The sequence below is a fragment of the Talpa occidentalis genome, unplaced genomic scaffold (genome assembly GCF_014898055.3).
Source record: "Talpa occidentalis isolate TD23 unplaced genomic scaffold, MPIMG_talOcc4v2.1 talOcc4.4, whole genome shotgun sequence".
In the NCBI taxonomy this organism is placed as follows: domain Eukaryota; kingdom Metazoa; phylum Chordata; class Mammalia; order Eulipotyphla; family Talpidae; genus Talpa; species Talpa occidentalis.
Window position 1 is genome coordinate 3,006,973 of NW_023604295.1, and position 20,163 is coordinate 3,027,135.

General features: G+C 53.4%; 2 protein-coding genes across 3 annotated transcripts in view; one reads left to right on the forward strand and one right to left on the reverse strand.

Annotated features, from left to right (window-relative positions):
* LCA5L (lebercilin LCA5 like) overlaps positions 1-1,619 on the forward strand; it is a 26,893-nt gene extending 25,274 nt beyond the window's left edge. Inside the window, exon 10 of the mRNA XM_054700635.1 lies at positions 91-1,619. Within this exon, the coding sequence (XP_054556610.1) occupies positions 91-499 (409 nt within the window). The 3' untranslated portion in view covers positions 500-1,619. The remainder of the gene's footprint in view (positions 1-90) is intronic.
* Positions 832-16,418, reverse strand: GET1 (guided entry of tail-anchored proteins factor 1). 2 transcript variants are annotated; one of them, XM_037524933.2, is made up of 5 exons: positions 11,121-11,481; positions 9,178-9,343; positions 7,311-7,378; positions 6,198-6,312; positions 832-5,077 (listed from the first exon to the last, which is right to left on the reverse strand). In XM_037524933.2, the coding sequence occupies exons 2-5, from the start codon at positions 9,341-9,343 to the stop codon at positions 5,004-5,006; spliced, it is 423 nt and encodes a 140-aa protein (XP_037380830.1). In that variant the 5' UTR covers positions 11,121-11,481; the 3' UTR covers positions 832-5,003. The 2 variants fall into 2 exon arrangements, with proteins under 2 accessions (XP_037380830.1, XP_037380829.1); XM_037524932.2 differs by lacking the exon at positions 11,121-11,481 and adding an exon at positions 16,274-16,418 and having other exon boundaries at positions 833-5,077.
* Between the last annotated feature and the right edge of the window lie 3,745 nt (positions 16,419-20,163).

A 20,163-nucleotide genomic window follows, 5' to 3' on the forward strand; every position in this document is an offset into this window, starting at 1 on the left:
CCCGGGCCCCGCGGCCAGGGAGGGCGCCCCGGGGGCCGCGGCGGGCCGGGCGGGGAGCCCACGCGGGGAGCGCGCCCCCGACATCGCCAGGGCGCCGCCGCCCAGGCCCCGCCGGCGCTACGCCTTCTCCGAGGCCGTGGAGAACCTGCACCACGGGCTGCCGGCCGCGGGCGCCCCCCACGCGGGCCCGAGGCGCGGGGAGCCCCCGGGGCAGCCGGCGCGCGACGACGAGCCCTCCCTCGGCAAGGCGGGGCGCGCCAAGGCGCCGGACGCGGCCTTCCTGGCGCGGAAGAGCAGCCTGATGGAGGAGCTCTTCGGCTCGGGCTGCGTCCTGAGGGCCGGCGCCGAGGCCCGCGCGCCCGCCGAGGCGCCGAGGAGGAAGCGGCCGCAGCCCCCGCCGCCGGGGCGCGCCTCGGCCGGCAACGCCTGCGGGGACGCCAAGGCAACGGCGGTGGATTCCGCTTCACCCACGGAAGGAAAAAGAAAAATAATTACCTGAGCGTGAGCACTCTCCTCACACACCTGGTCTGCCGCTCTGGTCCTTCGCGCCGCGGGCCCCTCATCACGGGGCCCTGGGGTGACTAGACTAAGGTCTTGTTTTACCGCGCGCCAGACTTTCCACAACACTGTGTATTACTGACAACAGTTGCCAACATTACGTGGTTTTTCCGCGTGAAACCCGTCCATGGCCCTTCGGAGGACGGACTGGTGGCCACGGCTGTAGTGTTCGCTCGGACGCCACGGCTGGAAAGCTCAGTCAGCCCAAGAGCCCCATCTCACAGGAATTTATCGGCAATCAAATTGCATTTAACGTAAAACATGGAAGCAGTTTTGAAGAGAAACAAGTAGACTTTAAAAAAAAAAAAGGCATCCCCAACCCTGGTGTCAGGAGCTGTTGAGTGCTCTCTTAATCGCCTGTCACTGAACATCCTGCCCCGTGGGCGACACTCTCCTCATGTTCACTTAAGATTCGGTATCCTTGTTATATTTTTGCACACCTACACCGTGGCTTTTTTTTCTGCAAGTCTGGAAAAAAAAAGCCTCTCGGTGTAATAAACATCCCCCCAGGCTACCTGCTTGGCCCTAACACAGTCACTGTATCCCCAATATTTTGTAATTAAGACCATACAAAGGGGGCTCTGCTACCAATGTTAATCAGTTAACTTGCCTTTAGTTTACAGGGGCAACTTGTTTATAATCTGAACCATACTACTGCCAACGGTGTGGGAGTTGGTGTGTCATACCAGCACACTATTTTTAAAATTGAGTGAAAGACATGGTGGGAAATAACTATTTAAAAGCAAAGATGAGGTAAATTCAAGTGGCACAGGCTTTAATCTTTATGAAAACCACTGTTGGGGGAAAAGAAAGAAGGGGGGGGGCATGCAAAGGCACGTGTGCTGGTGACGACTGCTGAGCCTTAAATTCCGGAGAACTGTACTAAAAAGATCTTGGGAATGGTGTCTGGATGGGATATTATTACAGCATCTACAGCATCTACCCCTGCTTTATAGATTTCAAGAGCTCTTCTGCCAACTGACAAAAGCACAAATCATAGCATTAAACCAGAGCTATCTAAAAGCGCTTCTGCAGGGAATTTAATAAAAATTTAATCTAAGTCTGTTGCTTTCCAGTCATCTTTATTTATAATTCTCCATTCATCTTGTTAAAAAATGATCTACACTAATATGCCAAATTTCAAAACTTACTGTGTAACAGTAATCAAAACATGGGTACTGATGTAGAGACAGACAGAGGGTGGTACAGAGGGAGAGTCCAGAAATAAATCCTGGTATCTATAATGTAAAGTGACTTTTCACAAAGTCGCCAAGACCAATCAGCAGGGAACAGTTTCTTCAACAAAAGGTGTTTGGACAACTAGGTATCCACATAAAAAAGAATAAAGCCGAACCCTTACATCACCAAACACAAAAATTAGCCAATAATGGATCGAAGACCAAAATGTAAGAGTTAAAGCTAATACAAATCAAAGGCATCTTATCACCTTGGATTTGGTCATGGATTCTTAGATATGATGCCAAAAGCACAAGCAACAACAAAAATACTGACCACCCAGGATTTATTCAAGACTGAACTTCAAAAGTCAGTACTGAATTCAAGACAGTACTGAAGAGGGACGCATGCACTGGAGGTGGCAAACAGGCGGACAGAGAGCTGGCCTGTCCACACAGGACCAGTGAGTCCAGGGAAGGTGAGGGCGCTGTCCTGAAGCACTTGTAGGTCAGTACCCTAGAAAATTCTATTATCTGTCAGAAAACCAGAAAGTGATGTGTGCGTACTTTTTCAGAAAGTACATACTGACTTAAGAATTGCCAGAAGGTAGGCCTCCCTGGTGGCGCACTGGGTTGAACACAGCACTGTGGAGCTGTCCCCAGCCTCTGAGGCACCGGTTCAATTCCCGGCCAGGGAGATTTCCACATGGCATAGCAGACCTCTCTTGTCTCGCCCGCTGCTCCCCTCAGCAGTATATTTCGGTCCTTCTGCTTGTTCTGCTCCCCGCTCTGTCTCTGGTGAACCCTCTCACCCTCCCGCGCCTACACCCTAGTACTTATATAAATAAATCTCTCTTAAAAAAAAAAAAAAGAAATGCCAGGAGGTGTATACAAAAGCCGAAGAATAATCTCTGGTCCTCAAGGCACTTAGAGCATCACTGGGGAAAAAAACACTATCACAAAATTAGTTGACAAATAAGTCATAATGAGCTTGACTATCACACCAGGTGGTCAGAGAAGACTCCTGAAACAATCTCGAAGGTCTGGTTATACATAAACAGGTTGAAGGGGAAGGTCAACATGCTGGTCTGTGCGCACCCAAGGACCAAGGGCCTGCAGCTCCACAGAGTAAGGGAGTTCGGTTAGGGTTCTGCCCACCTGCCCGCCACAGGGGCGGGTCACCTCCAGGCAAAAATGATTGTGGATTTGTGGGTAAAGCAGATTTCCCTAAATGATTTACCATAAAGATCAAGCAAACAAAACTGGCATAAAGCAAGCTCAACATGTTCTTGAAATCCAACAGATGTCTTTTTATATGAAACTACACACTAGTATTTAATAGAAACACACAATCCACAGCTACACACACACACACACACACGCACACATGGGGAGAGCACAGACGTCAATACCAGTAGTTCCGGTTCTATGGGCTCATGGGGTCTGCTTCCTTGCTCACGTTCTGTAATTTCCAAGTGGAATTTTCTTTTTTAAAAGGCAATATTTGTGTGTGTGTTTGTTTGTTTTTGGGGGGGGGAGTACTTCTAAAATTATAATAATTTTATTTTAAAAGCACACTGCTCATAGAGGTGTAGAATACCACTGGGGGAACCGTTAAGAGACTGGCTGAGTGGAAGCCTGGAGATTGGAGAACATGAGTCAAGGGTCAGAACAGGCACTCCCACTGTGCCCTCTCTGTGTCTTTTGAATTCAGAACCATGTTTATCACCCATTTAAAAACAAATACAGATTTTGAAAAACCACAATGACAAGAAAGATGGATGCTTCAATCACCCCTACTTCAGGTCTTCAGAGACTACAAACATACAAGGGAAGAGCCAGCAGCTGTGAGCTATGCCTCCTTTCCGCCTGGCCTCTTGAGGTGTGTCAGAATTGTTGCAGTATCAGCAGAAAGCTCATCCTTGGAGACTAGGAGGGTCTCGCAGGGAGACCCCTGATCAGCCCACGGGCAGGCTTCCTGGCCGCCCATGGCTCCCCAGCTAACCTGCCACTTCTGCCCACAACTCATCACCCGTGGGCGCCACACTGTGCCTTCTATGGCCCCGAGACCCCGCAGCTCCTTGTGCAAAAGTCATCTCGGGGGCTTCTTATCCTGAGGTCCCCATAGCCCGTGCAGAGACTGAGAGGCTGGAAGCTGTGGCAAGGCCCACGAGGCCATCTGCTATCAGTCCTGCCATCGTGCCTGCTCTGTGTCCTTGCTGTGGCCGAGCAGGCCCAGCCGGGGAAGCCTGAGTGACACGGAAGCCAAAGCCCACTCTGGGGGTCTTCAGAGTGACAATCAGCTGAGGTACACACCGCCCTTCACCAGCAGCAGAAATGCAGTGAGCTACTTACCAGATCGCTAGGCAGCACAAGACGACGAACGAGGTCTTTCAAAAACTAGCCTTAACATTTAGCTCTCCGCTGCGGTGGCCACTGGTCATTTGTGACGGTCACAGCAAAGAACTGGAGGGAGGGAGCACTTGCAAAGAATTTAATTAGGGGAAAAAAGTGTTTTAAAAAATAGCAGAATTATACCCTATAGGGGTAACACATCCATTTAAGTTAACTTAATCAGGCTTCCCGGTGTGTTTTTTAACTTTGTTCTTTTCTATAGAGCATGACTATTAAACGTTTATAAAATACACTTATTTGAAATGCTTTAAATATAAAACATACAATTCAAGAATTCAAGCACAAAACAAAGCATTATGGGCTCATGAATACAATTACAAAACAGAGTAATGAAAATTTAACAGTTTCAAATAAGTAGCCAGCCCGCTGCACTGCGCTGCTGGCAGATTTAAATGAGAGACAAAGCACGAGCAACGTCAATTAGCGTAGTGTACTGTGTGAGAGGAAGAAAGAAATGTTCAAATTCCAGTAGTGGTATTAAGTTCCTTTCTAATCTGGATTAAAAGTAACAGTTTTGTTTTTAATAAATTATTAGAAAATTTTCACTTTAAATTATGCCAACCGTGCAAATCACAAATGGCCCCTTGTAGACACCCAGGTGACCGCTGGGCACACCCCCGGTGCCAGGCCAGCACCCGTAACAGGCTGGCCTTTATGGCTCAATGACGAGTGTCCAAGATCGTGTTTCTTGTAAGCAGCTCACTTACAGTCCAAGAACAAACACAATCAAACAAAACGAACCTATGCACTGTTTCTTTAAAAAAAAAAAAAAAAAAGGAAAGAAACAGTATAAATCAAGTTTTAACCCAGTGAAAATCCGTTTTTAAAGTGTCGTGGCTGCGTGCATCTTCTTTTTCAGCTGAAAGGGTGAAGAACAATAGCCACGACTTTGTTACAGACCAAAATCCAACAAGTAATTCCAACACCACCTGAAAATAAAGAAAGTCGGTGTGAGCGCTCCCCGAGTCCTGCGCACTCCCCCCTGCCTCTCAGGTGCAAGGGGCCGCCCACACCTCGCAGGACAGCCATGCTCTGGGAGTGCGCGTTCGGGCTGTCTACGGGTTCTCAGGGTTGCTGCCTGTTCCTCACAGGACCACTCAGAGCGGCAGGCACTGATCTGGGTCTCCTTCCTGTCTTTATGACATTCGCAACTGTGAGGCCCCCGTGAAACCACTTTGCCTCTCAAAAAGTGTGACAAAGGAAGCTGCGTTTGCCCTTCTGATGTCAGACACAGGCAGACAGGCCACAGGAGTGGTACCCCATGCCCGCCCCGCTGGCAGCACCGAGACCTAGCAGCAAGGGAGAGGGAGCTGAACTGGAAATCTTCAAAACAGTCCTTCCTTTCAGCCCAGTGATTCACCCCCAGAGGCGTCACAGAGCAGCGCCCAGTGGTCCATCTCAACTGAGGGCAGGACGTGTGCCCCAGGGTTGCAGTCCCAGTCCAGAAGGACCAAATAAATGCCCTTTCATGGGGAAGTGAGTAAGTCATGACACAGGCAAACAAAGCACAATTATTCAAAATTCCTTAGTAAAGCAGTTTAACAGCACGGGAAAGCCTGTGTTAAAAAGTAGGAAGAGGTAAACAACTGTATTTAGCTGACCCGTCATTCAGATGACCTTACCTGAATAATATTAATTAAAAAGATTGGAAAAAATATGCCACAATGTTAAGAGGCGTTATCCATAGCTAATGAGTTTTTAATTCTATTTCTAATCGCTCTGCAATGGCATGCACTATTCTCGACATCCACAAGAAACTGCCTTTCAAAAAGGAAAGCGTGGCCGAGAGCAGTACATGCTCCAGGAGAGATGAAGCATATGAAGAACTGAAAAGAGGTCACAGAATGTGGAAACCAGAGTGGTGTCTCCATAAACAGGGTCTCGGACGCCAGGTATTGGGCTTGAATCTGGACACTGGTTTCTTCCCTGCCAGGCCTGTGCTCACTAGTGAGAGCGGCAATGAGGGTGAATGGGGGAGCCCACCTCCTGCCACATCGGCGCAAGCAAGCTAGCCATGTTCTTCCACTGTGTTTTCTAGAAAAGTCTTACCTGCCACTCTAGTAGGAAATGCTACCAGGCGGTCTAGTGGCGTTATCCATTTACTCGGCACCACAGCCACAGGGACAGAGTAATACTTCCAGATGAGCGAGACCATCAGGGCGGCCTGCAAAGACACTGCCGGTCAGTAGGAACACCCGGGGGGACCAGGCCACTCTCCAGATCCACAACCTCAAGACCATCAATCCAGCCCCTGCCACCAACAGACATGTACACCAGCCACTGATCGCTGGTGCACAACATTCCCAAAACACACAGGCGACAAGTGGGGGCGCCTTCTGTGAGCAGCCCGTTCACTGAGCATTATATGACACTATTTAAATTAGCTGACCCATCAACCAGACACCCACACTCAGTGCTCCCTTTTCATGGGGTACCTCCTGCGAGCAACCAGGCTTTGTCAAATTCCATCTTAAGAGACAGAGGTGGCAGGTCTTGAAAAACTTGTCAAGTCTCCCATCCCGTGCAAAGGCAAGCCCTCTTAGCTGAAATGTGGGGAGAGGCGGGGTCTCTCCCTGCTTCCCGAGCAGCATCCGTCACGGACATGGACACGCCACCCAAATGAGTGGACCGACTGGAGGGCCCCGGCTCTAAGAAGACCTACAACCTTGAATCCTTTGCCCCAGTAAGATGGCACCTATCACTGAAACCGAGCTCCTTTAAGGCAGCCACGACAATGAGTACAAGGCTACGAAAACCCCCCAGGTGAGGAAGTCGGGCACCGAAGCCATCGGCCTATACTGAGACTGTGGGCTCCCTAGCTGGAGAGCAGACAGCCTCACCTGTGTACTCCACGTAACAAGATCATGAGTGACCTTAGAAATGCCACATCTAAAGAGGCTGCTCTCACCTCACCTCACAGGCTCCCAACACTGCACAGCAAGAACCCCAGAGGCCTTCTTCCGTATCCACGGCTCAACAATCCCAACATCTCACAGCTCAGACAGAATCCAGGCTTTCCTATGAAGTCTCTGTCCCACCACAAGCAGGCAGGACCCGCAGCTGGAAGCAGGCAAGCCTGAATTCCCAGCCCTGCTTCCGTGAGGTTCTGAGGACAGTCCACTATCAACTTGAGTGACTCAGGTGACACAACAGGACACTTACTTGCAGTACGTAGAAAGTGACACTTACAACCCATTTGATCTTGGCCAACTGAGCTGTCCGAGCTTTCACTGAAAGGAGAAACAGGATGGAGTGATTACAGCAGTCAAGGACTGTGAAGAAAATATTCAAGTCCCAGAAATATCGTTTCCTCTTTTAAAACATTTTTTTTTTTTTTTTTTTTTTTTTTTATAGAGGCATGCTTTATTTATTTGTTTGCTGGTTTCTTTGTTTGTTTTGTTTATACATGCACTGGGTACAGTCAGAAGCGCGGGAGGGCGAGAGAATTCACCAGAGCCAGAGCGGGGAGCAGAGCAGGCAGAAGGACCGAAGTACACTGCTGAGGGGAGCAGCGGGCGGCAGGAGAGGTCTGCGCGCCATGTGGGACCCTCCTCCGGTGGCCGGGGAGCAGCCGGGGATCGAACCGGCGCCGCAGAGGCCGCGCGCAGCTTCGCAACCCAGCGCTCAACCGCTGCGCCACCGGGGAGGCCCTTAAAACATTTTTTGATTATGTCTGTTATATTTGCTAAATATACTTAGGAAATATAAAATGGAATCTCTTTTTTTTTTAATAATTTTTTTTTTTTCATTTTATAGTTTTTTTTTTTAATACAAGCACTGGGTACAGTCAGAAGCGCGGGAGGGTGAGAGAATTCACCAGAGCCAGAGCGGGGAGCAGAGCAGGCAGAAGGACCGAAGTCCACTGCTGAGGGGAGCAGCTGGCAGCAGGAGAGGTCTGCACGCCATGTGGGACCCTCCTCCGGTGGCCGGGGAGCAGCCGGGGATCGAACTAGAGCCGCAGAGGCCGCTGGCAGCTTCGCAACCCAGCGCTCAACTGCTGCGCCACTGGGGAGGCCCTAAAATGGAATTTCTATGCCATTATTTAAAATAAAACCACATGAAGATTATAAGATTTGAAGTTTTAATTTGGAAAACCTTAAAAACATTCATCTAAATCAGATTTTTAGGGCCTCCCTGGTGGCGCAAGGGTTTAAGCACTGCACTATGAAGCAATCCCCAGCCTCTGCAGCATGAGTTCGATCGCTGACCAGCCTGGGAGCAACCCACATGGCGCAGCAGACCTCTCCTGTCTCGCCCGCTGCTCCCCTCAGCAGTGTACTTCAGTCAGTCTGCCTGTTCTGTTCCCCACTCTGTCCCTGGTGAATCCTCTCGCCCCCCTCATCTCCGGCCTGTACCCCAGCTCTTGTATGCAAAAATAAATAAATCTTTAAAAAAAAAAATAAAAAATAAAATCTACTATCTTAAAAAAAAAAAATCAGATTTTTATAGAGCACTTGCTAACAGGACGAAAGTTTCTTCCCTGATTTCCCCTACCACAGAGCACTCGGGCATTGCTCCTCACTGCTCTGGAAGCACATCCAGAGACGTGCTCTCCACCACGGAGCCTGGGAGGCGCGGCGGCAGAGGTGAGGGTGGATGAGGCCTGGCCTCTCCGGGAAACCCTTAAGGTCAGTGCGGGACCTTTTCTCAAGACCAGAACAAAAGCCCCCGGGAGCCCACTATGAGGTTCTCTCAGAAGACTGTCGAATATGAAAATGACGACCAGCCGTAACAACACAGCTCTGAAAGACACCTAAGAGGACGCTACATGTTTCTGTGTTTAGAAAGCGAAGATCCACCCGCTAAGGAGAAAGGAGTAATTATTACTGGGTTTCCTCCAGACAACGTCAACGTTTCTATCCCATCTGACACGTCCAAGAACCAAAGGACACACTCTACTCACCTGCACATAAAGCCTCATTCGTTAACCAGCGCTCACGCACCCCCACCACCCCGCCCCTCCTCACCCCCAAACCACCACCCCCCCACCCCTCCTCACCCCCCCGCCCCCCCCCGCTGAAAGCAGTACCGTGAGTTTTGAGCTTGTCTGTCATCTTGTTGATCCTCCTTTCCAGCCTGGCGTATCTGGCGAATTCGTCCATCATGTTGACCGTGGACAGCTCTTGCTTCATGTCCTGGATCTCGGCTCGCATCTGCGACTCCTGCTCGGCGTCCTTCTGCAGCACCCTGGACATCTGGTAGCGGGGCCGGCGGGTCAGTGCCTCTCCTCTGGGCACATGTCCGCGCCGCCCCCCCCCACCATCCTCTCTCCAGCTGGTCAACTCTTTGCCCACCGGGCCGCTCTGCTGCCTTGTCCTGCTCCTAGTCCTACAACCACCACAAAACAAAAACACCCTGCGATCTGAGTCATGCTATTCAATTATGCTTTTCTTTTTGCCTGTGTGTGCTGGCACAGCTGTATGCCTCTTTCCTAGAAGTGTAACACTGCTGACAACATGAAAACCCACCCAGCCCCCAGAGCCGTCTTTCGGGTGCCAAGGGCCACACGCCCTCCTTCCTCCCTGAAGAATTCAGTCCTACATTAAGTGGACAGAGCAAGCTGCGGGAGCAGGATGCCCCGAAGCCGTGGTCGGGAGGAAGCAACCCAACGGGAGAGAGGCTGGTGCTGGGCAGCGACCAGCTGCTGCAGACACACCAGCCCAGTGACCAGGGGCTCAGGCCAACAACACACCTCCAAATGGCTAGTTCCCTGTGCTGTATGCACAACTCTTCCGCACACTTAAAATATTTTAATAGAGTAATAAGAAAGGCCAAAGGGGACAGGCATTTGAGCCACAGGTCTGCGCAAGCTGGTGTGGGGGAATAGGGGGCGGCCAGTGAGAGTGGCACAGGTCTGGGAGGGGGGGGCAGCACAGTGGCACAAGCTGCAGGCCTCAGGAGGGGAAGAGGAGCCCTTGACCCCACCATCTTTGCCGGCTATGCGGACACCTGACCACCCCCTGACACGAACTGAAGGGCATCCACCCCAGTCAGATCCACCGTGGAGAAGAAAATGCAAGGCCAATTCTCTTTAAAAATCATAGAAATCACCTTCCAAGAGCAAGGATTTTACAGATATTGCTTAAACTTTATAAAACAAGGCACAGGTGCAATGAGGGCTTTTTGAAGCGGTGGGGGTTGCGTCTCCTGTTGTGGGGTTACCCTACTGAGCATCAGAAGTCACCAAGCCGTCCACCTGCACAGTAACAAATTCCAATAGATGCAAACTATGCATCAATACATCTGACTTTTAAATCTAAATTGTAAGAAGAAAACAACAATGCTTAGCGTTAGAGACTACGCAAAACAAGCAAAAACTGCAGAGACCTCCGTGGGTGAGGGCAGGGAGTGAACCTGAAGGGAACTGAAGTTTTGTGCTTAAATCAGACAACTGCAGTGTTCAAAAAAAAAGAATCCGTTACATTTTGAAGTACTTTAAAAATGCTTAGAGGTGTAAACAGATGCCAACATTAGCCCGCCTTCCTTGTAAGTGATCACATGTGCTAGGGTTACGAATTCAATGGTATGATCTGATAAGATTTGAATTTCAGTGTATTCTGAAGGTGAATCTTTAAAATAAAAAATAAATCTTTTAGGTCCTGTGTACTCAAAAGCACTTCCCAGGACATGAAAGCGCTCACTGGAAGAAACAGGTACGCTCTGCAGGGCACAGATTTTCTAGGACTTGGAACTGGGTCCACAAAGAACTGAGGCAGATACTGAGTTTCTGACGTGTGTCAGGATGATGGGGGCAGTGGAAATCTGGAGAGAACAAGGACAGAACAAGCCCTTCCTGTCACCGTCCCCAGAGACGGGCTGCCAGCCTGTGTGAACGCAAGGGTCCTCCCAGCAGCTGCCTGGGGTCCTGTCCAAGTTCCACCCTCCATGTGCCAACAGACAAAAGGTCTGGGCCCCAACCGGAGGTCACACGGGGACCCCACTCACCCGCTGGCATCTCTGCCCCAGACGCACCTGAAAACCAAGGCCTAGCGACACCTGCAGCCTCAGCGCATCCCTCCTGGACACAGCAGACCCCGCTCGGGTGTGTCCCAACGCCAGACAGGCCTGACATAGGCAGGACCCGGGGCAGAGCAGAACTTCCTGCTCCCACAGGCGCACTCGGCTGAGCAGTCGCCAAAGTTTCCTCGCCCACTACAGTTCTTACTGTTCAGTTTTCCCAGCCTGCACGTGCCTGCGCACGCTCTCTACCAATTGTTGGCTGCAGCGAAAATAAAGGACTTACAGACCTTGCAAAAGAAGGGAGTTACAACCTGAGACCTGACCCCGAGACCAGACCAGTTCAAACTGGCGCTGCGGGCACAGGCGGGCACAGGCGGGCCCACAGCCCCGAGACGGCCACCAGCGGCAGCGCCCCCCCCCCCCCCCCCCCCCCCCCCGACGGATGGACTCTGGTCAGGTCCACCCTCCTTGCTCCTCCGCCAATAAAGTCAACTCCTCTGTGAAAGGTCCATGCAGGAGGCCGGAATGCAGGAGCCAACCAGGAAGCCCACCTGGGGGGCAGGAATGCGGATACCTGCCTGGAGGACTCAGACAATGAGCCTCCCCCCTCCCCCTACGAGTCTCATCTCAGACAAAGAACCTCTACCTGCCCTACGAACTTTTCCCGCCCTACGAGCCCAACTACCCACCTGACCTCTCCTCGCCCTATAAAACCCTGCTTCCCCCTAACAACGTGCGCGACTCCTCTGACCCCCGCCTTGGGTCCCTGAGGTCCGCCCGGGGCACAACAAACTTTCCCTCCCTTTGAGAACTGTAGCCTGGCTCTCCTTGTCTTTACCGCGCCGAACCTTTCACTCTGTTCTAAAAAACCCAGCCCTGGAGTCCGCACAGACACCCCCCACCCCCCAACAACGCAGGCGGGGCCCGGGGTCGCCCAGAGCACGCTCCTGTCCCGCCCGCCGGTCCTCGCCCGTGCCAGGGGCCTCAAGGGCTTGGGCGCGGCCCGACCCCCCTCGGCCACTGGCCAGGGCTTGGCCGCCCGTGCGGCCGGGGGGTGAGCGGGGTTGGGGGGCTCCGGGTCCCGGCAAAGAGCCGAGGCCCTGCCGAGGGCGGCCCGGCAGCCCCGCGCACCGCGCCAGCGCGGCAGGTCCCGCCCGGCCGGCCCGAGCACCGGCCCCCCAAACTCGTGGGGGCCCCACGACCCCTGGCCACCACCTAAAGGACCACTCGGGGGGGGGGGGACCTCGACGCACGCCAGGGCCCGGGGGGGGGGGGCGCCTTGGGAGGGGGGCGCCCGGGGGAGGGGGGTGCTCAGGGGAGGGGGGCGCCCAGAGGAGGGGGGCGCCCGGGGAGGGAGGAGCTTGTGGGCTTCAAGCAGACGTGGCGGTCAGCCCTCAAAGAGGTTCGGGAGGGGCAGTCAGGCCCCAACGGAAGCCGAGGGTGCGGTGGGGACTCCGTGAGGAAGGGCCCCGGGCAGCGATGACCAAACACGGGGTGCCCCACCCACGTCCCGCCAGTCAGGGCGCCTGCGCAGTGAGCAGTGCGCAGGGCTCGCGTGGCCTCCGTCCCGCCCCCCGCCCCGCCCCGCCAGCGAGGGCGCCTGCGCAGTACACGGGGCCGCCGGCGCCCCTCAGCCCCCCCCCCCCCGCCGCGCCGCCCCGCGCCTGCGCAGTACCCACGGCCACCCCAGGACTGCGGCGCCTGCGCAGTGAGCCCCTGCGCAGCGCGGAGCGGGGTGTCCGTGTACCCCGCCTCCTCTCCGCCTCCAGGTTGGAAGTGCTGATCGCCAACAGGCGCTTTCACACACCATCCTCGACCAGCGTGAACGGGAAAGGAGACCCTCAGGGACACGCCACCCTGCCGACCCCGGGTCTGCAGCCTTGTCCGACCCCAGGCGGCCCCGCCCGGCCCGGCCGGCCCCGCCAAGCTTCTGGCTGGTGGGGGGGCGGGGGGGGGGGCCTCGAGAGGGCTCGGCCTGCGGGGCTGGGGGGCGCTCCCTCGCACGGGGCACCGGCCGCAGACGCCCTCGTGGACAGGCGCCCGCGACCCCCTCGGGCCGACCGCCAGCCACGGGCTGGACTCAGCCACTCCCTGTCCGCCCTTCGCACCCGGCCCACAGCCCTGACAAACAGCGGCAACCCCAGGAAACCGGTGCAGACCCGGCTTGAGGCGAGAGGTTGGAGACACAGCCCGCGGGAGCAGCACAGGACGCGCGCAGGCCCGACAACCGCCCGCGCGGCACAAGGCACGCGCCAGGGGAGCCAGGGTTGCCTGGCGGGGGGAGCCTAAGGTGGGGGCAGTTTGGCTACAGTCACTGCCATCCCCCAACAGACGCCTCCCCCCTGTAAGAAACCAGGAACTATTGTAGAGGAATGAAAACCCACCCAGCCGCTAGGAGCCAGGAGATCAGCTGTGCATGGGCCCAGCATGAGGGGAGGGAGCTGGATTCGTACTAGAATGCAGGAGAAACTGCGAGGACGAGCAGCTCAGAGTCGAGAAATATTTACAACCATCCTTTCGGGAACGCGTTAACACACAGAACACAGAACTCCCACGTCTACACCAAAAAGCAGCCCCTCCTCCCACTGTGAGCCTGCAGAGGGCACCCTAGCCCTGGGGACAGCTCCTGGCGCCCTATTTAAAAAGGACCAAGAGGGCCTCCCCGGTGGCGCAGCGGTTGAGCGCTGGGTTGGGAAGCTGCCGGCAGTCTCTGCAGCGCCGGTTCAATCCCCGGCTGCTCCCTGGACTCGGGAGGAGGGTCCCGCATGGCGCGCAGACCTCTCCTGCCGCCCGCTGCTCCCCTCAGCAGTGTACCTCGGTCCTTCTGCCTGCTCTGCTCCCCGCTCTGGCTCTGGTGAATTCTCTCTCCCTCCCGCGCTTCTGACTGTACCCAGTGCTTGTATGTATCAATCAATCAATAAATAAATCTTTAAAAAAAAAAAAATAAAAAAAAAATAAAAAGGACCAAGAACTCAAGAGACACTTTTCGAAGAAGATAGACAGGGCCTCTCCGGTGGCGGTGGCGCAGCGCTGTGAAGCTGTCCGCAGCCTCTGCAGACCTGGTTCGATTCCCAGCTGTCCAGGGAGATGGACACGCACACTCCCACATGGCGCACAGACCTCCCCTGTCTCCCGCTGCTCCCCTCAGCAGTGTATTTCCTCTGTCTGCCTGTTCTGTTCCCTGCTGTCTCTGGTGAATTCTCTCACCCTCCCGCGCCTGTTGCCTGCACCCCAGCTCTTGTATAAATAAATAAATCTTAAAAAAAAATAAACTGGTGGCCAATAAGCACATGAAATGATGTTCAACATCACTAATCAGGAAGATGAGCATCAAAACCACCGGGTGGAGCCTTCCCTAGTGGTGCAGGCGGTTGAGCGCAGTGCTGTGAAGCTGTCCGCAGCCTCTGCAGCACCAGTTCAATCAGCCAGCCAGCGAGGGTCCCACATGGCGCGGAAGACCTCTCCTCTTTCCCCGCTGCTCCCCTCAGCAGTGGATTGCAGTCAGTCTGCCTGTTCTGTTCCCCGCTGTCTCTAGTGAATCCTCTCATCCTCCTGCGCATCTGGCCTGTACCCTGGTTCTTGTATAAATAAAATAAATCTTTAAAAAGAAAAAACACACCTCTGCACACCTATCAGGAAGATTCTTATCACCAAAAAAGAAAAAAAGACAAGTGTTGAAGAATGTGGAGCAATAACAACCCCATTGTACTGCAGGTGAGAATGTAAAATGGTGCAGCCACTGTGGAAAACAGGACGGTGTCTCAGAAAAAGCAGATGTAGATTTGCCAATATGACCCAGCGACTCCACTTCTAAGAATCACCCAAAAGATTAAAAACAGAGACTCAAGTAGTTATTTGTACATCAATGTTCTAGCCTGTCCACAAAAGTCAAAAGATGGAAACAACCCAAATACCCACCCAAAAAAGTGAACAGGCAAACAAGAGGTGGTCTGCAAGACAATGGCGCAGCGCTCACCCTCACAAGGACAGGCCAGAAAGACAATACGCTGAGTGAAGTAAACCAGACATGAAAGGACAAATATCGCATGATTTCCCTTGGCTGGTTTCCAGGGAAGGGGAACGTGGACTCAGGGTTTAATGAGTAGAGTTTCCGCTTAGGAGGATGAGACAGTTCTGGAGTTAGGTGATGGCACTGGACAGCAATGTGAGTGGACTTAATGCCAGTGCACTGTACACCTAAAAAAGGTTTCAGTAGTAGATTTTAAACATATTTTACCCCAAAAAAATTTAAAGGCATGAGATGGGCAGGGGCCAGCTCTTCAAGGGCCTTTTATGCAATGCTAAGGGCTCGTGCCATCATCCTAAGAACCAGGCGGCTGGGGAAAGACTCCGAATGCCAGGGCTTAAGAGAGAAATCCCTGTCAGGAACGCGGTAGGCAGGCCCGGGTCAGAGCTTCGTGCACTCAGCTAGCACTGGGAAAACACAACAGGGAGAGGCAGGGCTCCTGCTACTCTTAAGTACCAATTTCTATGCGGAGAGAAAATCAGGGACCACTGAGTTTCGGGGGATGATGGTAGGAAGAGCGCACCCCGTCTTACCGGACGATGCTAGGAAGAGCGCACCCCGTCTTACCGGATGCTGCTGGGAAGAGCGCACCCCGTCTTACCAGGCGTCAGCCGGGGTCAGCCGCTCGCTCCCACAGGGGGCGACAGAGGGCGCCCTTTGCACGGGCTCGGCGCCCCACACTTCCCCGCACACACCCCACGACCACCCAAGGGGCCGCCAAGCCCCTGCTCGTGCAGCGTCGGAGAGCCCCGAGGCGGGCATCCGCCCTCCCGCCCGCGAGGCCCCAGGCGCGGCGCGCTCGGCTCCGGGCCTCCCCGCCCCGCTGCGGCTCCTGCGCGCGGGCTCCTGCTCCGGGACCCGGCCCGCCCGCGAGCGAGGCCGAGGCCGCCGGGCAGCGCCGGGCCCGCACCAGCCGCCGAGCCCGGGCCGAGGCCGCGCCCCGCCCCGAGAACGCAGACACCCGGGCCGGGGGGCGCCCTGCAGCCCGCGACAGCCGGCGCGCAGCGCTGAGACCCCGAAAGCCGGGTCCGCCCCGCGCGAGGCCCGGGCCATGCGCGCCCCGCCCGGCGAGCCTGAGACCCCGCCGGGCGCGCGGGGGCCGGGGCGGCGGCCCCGGGAAGGCCAGGCCGGCACTTACGAAGGAGGACAGGGACGGGAGGAGAATCCTGAGGACGTTGCAGCCGAACACGAAGCTGAGCACCAGCAGCCACGCCCCGCGGTCGGCCTCCTCCGCGCTCATCCCGGACGCTGCCGCGGCCCCGGCTCCGCTACGGCAGCTCCATGGGGACCACGCCGGCCGCGCGCTCGCGCCTGCGCACCGCGGCCCCGCACCCCCAGGGACGCCGCCGCGCCTGCGCACCGCGGCCCCGCACCCCCAGGGACGCCGCCGCGCCTGCGCACCGCGGCCCCGCACCCCCAGGGACGCCGCCGCGCCTGCGCACTGAGCCGCACAGGCGAGGCCCGGCTCTTTTCCTCCCGCTACGCCTCCACCCTCCCGGCTCGGGTCGCCCTCCGGCTTCCGTAGTTCCCGCCCCGGCGCCGCTCGGCTGGATCGCGCGTCCGAGCTCGGCGGGTTCCGCTAGCTGTCGCGGCCCGTCTCCTCTGCAACCCGCTGGTTATGTCATCGCTCCTCGGGTTGACGCGCTCTCAGCCCTAAATGAGCTCATTTTAGGAGGAATCTTTCCGTACGTAGGAGACGATCGTCATTATGATCGCGGGAAACGGAAAAATGAAATCGTTTTCTTTTAAGCAGCTGCACGTAAACTGTCTTCAGTTTGCGAGGAAAAGGTGAAACGAGCTACAGTGACCGCCCCTGAGAAATCCAATAATGTGAACAAATAAGGATGTTCAAAGCAAAAATATGTTAATTTAAAAAAAAAAAAACACGATGGTCAATCTAAGCAACTTAAAAACTGCACACCTGAAAAATGAGTACTAGGAGGCATCATTGGCAACCAGCCTTTGAGAAAATCGCCTAAATTTAAGATGCTAAAGAATCCCAAGTCACCTTTATGTCTTTAGCTGCCTCTTCTACCATGGATGATTTTTTTTTTAAGATCTATTTATGCATACAAGAACTGGGGTACAGGCTGGGAGGCGGTGAGAGGATTCACCAGAGACAGAGCGGGGAACAGTACAGGGAGACTGATGAAATCCACTGCTGAGGGGAGCAGCGGGGAGACAGGAGAGGTCTGTGCGCCATGTGGGTGGCTCCCTGGCCGGGGATCGAACTCCTGCTGCAGTGGCTGCAGATAGCTTCATAGGTTGTATCTTAACCACTTGTGCCACCAGAGAGGCCCCATGGATGAATTCTTGATTCAAAATGAGTCAAGGAGGTATGGTTCAACTAATTTCCATTCCAAAAAAAAAAAAAAAAACGTGAAGCAAAGCTACTCAATAGTTGTAGAGGAAGGTGATGCTGAACTGGGTGGGAGCCGGCCTCTCCTCCACAGCCTTTCCCTCCAGCTGAACCATCAAAAGCTGCAATTAGGCTACTGGCTCCTCCACTCACTGGAGATGACTATAGACGGAGAAACTGTTACCCCCGTGCAAACCTTCACCCTGTACAAAACCTAAACATTTGCACTACAGAGTCCATGTCCTTCAGTTACTGTTCTCTTCTAGGTGGACTCTTTTACAGGAGAGTCTGTTGTTTAAAGGTCAAATCAAAGAACCAGCCAAAACCAACTTGAATGTGCACAACCTATCCAACAGGTACAAATACATACCAGAAGGGGAAAAGTGCATGCGGGGCTCTACCTTGAAGAAAATCCTGCCCCCTTTGTCTGCTTTAAAAGTAACTCTCCCCATCAGGGAAGGAGAAGTGCTTTGGAACACAAGTTACCCCTTTACCCATCTTGTCAAGCAATAAAGTTCTTTCTCTGCTTTTCTGAGTCTGGTCATTGTATTAATTGATTTACAGTGGCCCCATGGCTGACCTTGGGGTGGTGACAAACCTACCTCATGGAAAGTCTCCTCCATTCAGCCTTAAAAGGAGAACATCAGAAAAAAAAAAAAAAAAGGAGAGCATCAGATCTTCCCATACCCACTATATCCCACCCCACTGCCACATACACCCAGGAGGAGGCTCACTACTTCCTGGTGACACAAAAATCTGACAAAGCACCAGGAATGTCCTTGACCATATGCAGCAGTGATGGGAAAGGATTAGTAGCAACCAGCATTAAGGCAACCTGATTTAAATAACTCCACACTGGCCCTCCCTGGTGGCGCAAGGGGTTAAGATGCAACCTATGAAGCTCACCGCAGCCACTGAAGCACAAGTTTAATCCCCAGCCATAGGAGCTACCTACATGGTGCAGCAGACCTCTCCTAACTTGCCCGCTGTTCCCCTCAGCAGTGTATTTCAGTCAATCGCCTGTTTTGCTCCCCACTCTGTCTCTGGTGGATCTTCTAACCCCCTACACCTCTGGCCTGTACCCCAGCTCTTGTATACATAAATAAATAAATCTTTGAAAATAAATAAATAAATAACTCCACTCTGTCCTATTGTTTCATCTGAGCAGGTCTCAAAATAAGCACCAGCCATGGAAGACTGAGGAAAGAAAGTATGAACACCAGGACATCTCTATGAATCAGTCTAGACCTAGTAACCCCAGATGTACTCAGAATGGAGTAACTAAGATCAGTTACTCAGTGAGTCAGTGCAGAGGTGGTTTTTTATCCAGACAGGCACATCAAGAACCCAGTTCTGAAATGCAATGTGAAAAGAAAATTGTCCCAACTATTCCCAAAACAGAAGGAACAACTAAATTTTTATCTTGGCTTTGGCCAAGTGAAAATGATAATGATTCATTCATGCAAATGCAAAATGATAATGATTCATTCATGCAAAAAGCAGACTGACAATCTTTCCACCTGAAACTGGGATACTGAATATTTTTTTTCAAGAACTGGGGTACAGGCCAGATGTGCGGGGAGGGTGAGAGGATTCACCAGAGACAGAGTTGGGAACAGAACAGGCAGACTCACCAAAATACACTGCTGAAGGGAGCAGTGGGCAAGACAGGAGAGGTCTGCAGCGCCATGTGGGTATCTCCCCAGCTGGCTGGGATCAAACTCACGCTGCAGAGGCTGCAGACAGCTCCACAGCGCTGTCCTCAACCACCTGCACCACCAGAGAGGCCCGGAGGTACTGAATATTAATGTACAATCTGTAGTGTTTGTTTCAGCAACTGACGCAAGCTAAGGAAAGGCAGTTATCTCACATGCACAATTTCATATCCCTTCTACTGTTCTGGCTGCCCTAAGCCCGGACTTTACCCTGTGTATTATCAACCTGCTTTAGTGTCAGTATAGCTGACAATGAATGAAGTACTAGGACTTCTTGGTCAGAATATGGCACTTTCATATAGCAGAGTGTTCAAGCATCCTTGCATGGCATGTGCCGACATGGGCTTGCGTAAACAATTTTGCTGTGTTTCTTTAATTTGTTTTTAAAAAGTCATTGATGGGCCTCCCCAATGGCGCAGCAAGTTGAGTGCAGCGCTGTGAAGCTGTCCGCAGCCTCTACAGTGCGGGTTCAATCCCAGCCCGTGAGAATCCCACATGGCACAGCAGACCTCTCCTGTCCCTCCCGCTGCTTCCCTCAGCAGTATATTTCAGTCGTCTGCCTGATCTGTTCCCCGCTCTGTCTCTGGTGAGTCCTCTCACTCTCCCACACCTTTGGCCTGTACCCCAGCTCTTGTATAAACATAAATAAATCTTTTTTTAAAAAAGTCATTGATGAAAATTTTAAAACGCAATGCCTCACACACCTTGGATAATGGTCAAACCCCTTAAACTGGCATTACATGCCTCCTGCAGACCGCCCTTCCTCTTCTCGCTGCGTCTTTTCTCTCATCTAAACAGTCTGTTCTCCCTGTTCCACTCTGACACATTCTGTTAAGTCTGCACGCCTTGGGATGTGCTGTCCCCTGCTAACCTGTGGCTTCCCTTTTCCCTTATGAGGACATGTGTGTACTTTCTCTCCCTCCTAAATGACCACCTGACTCCAGGAGAGTTTTC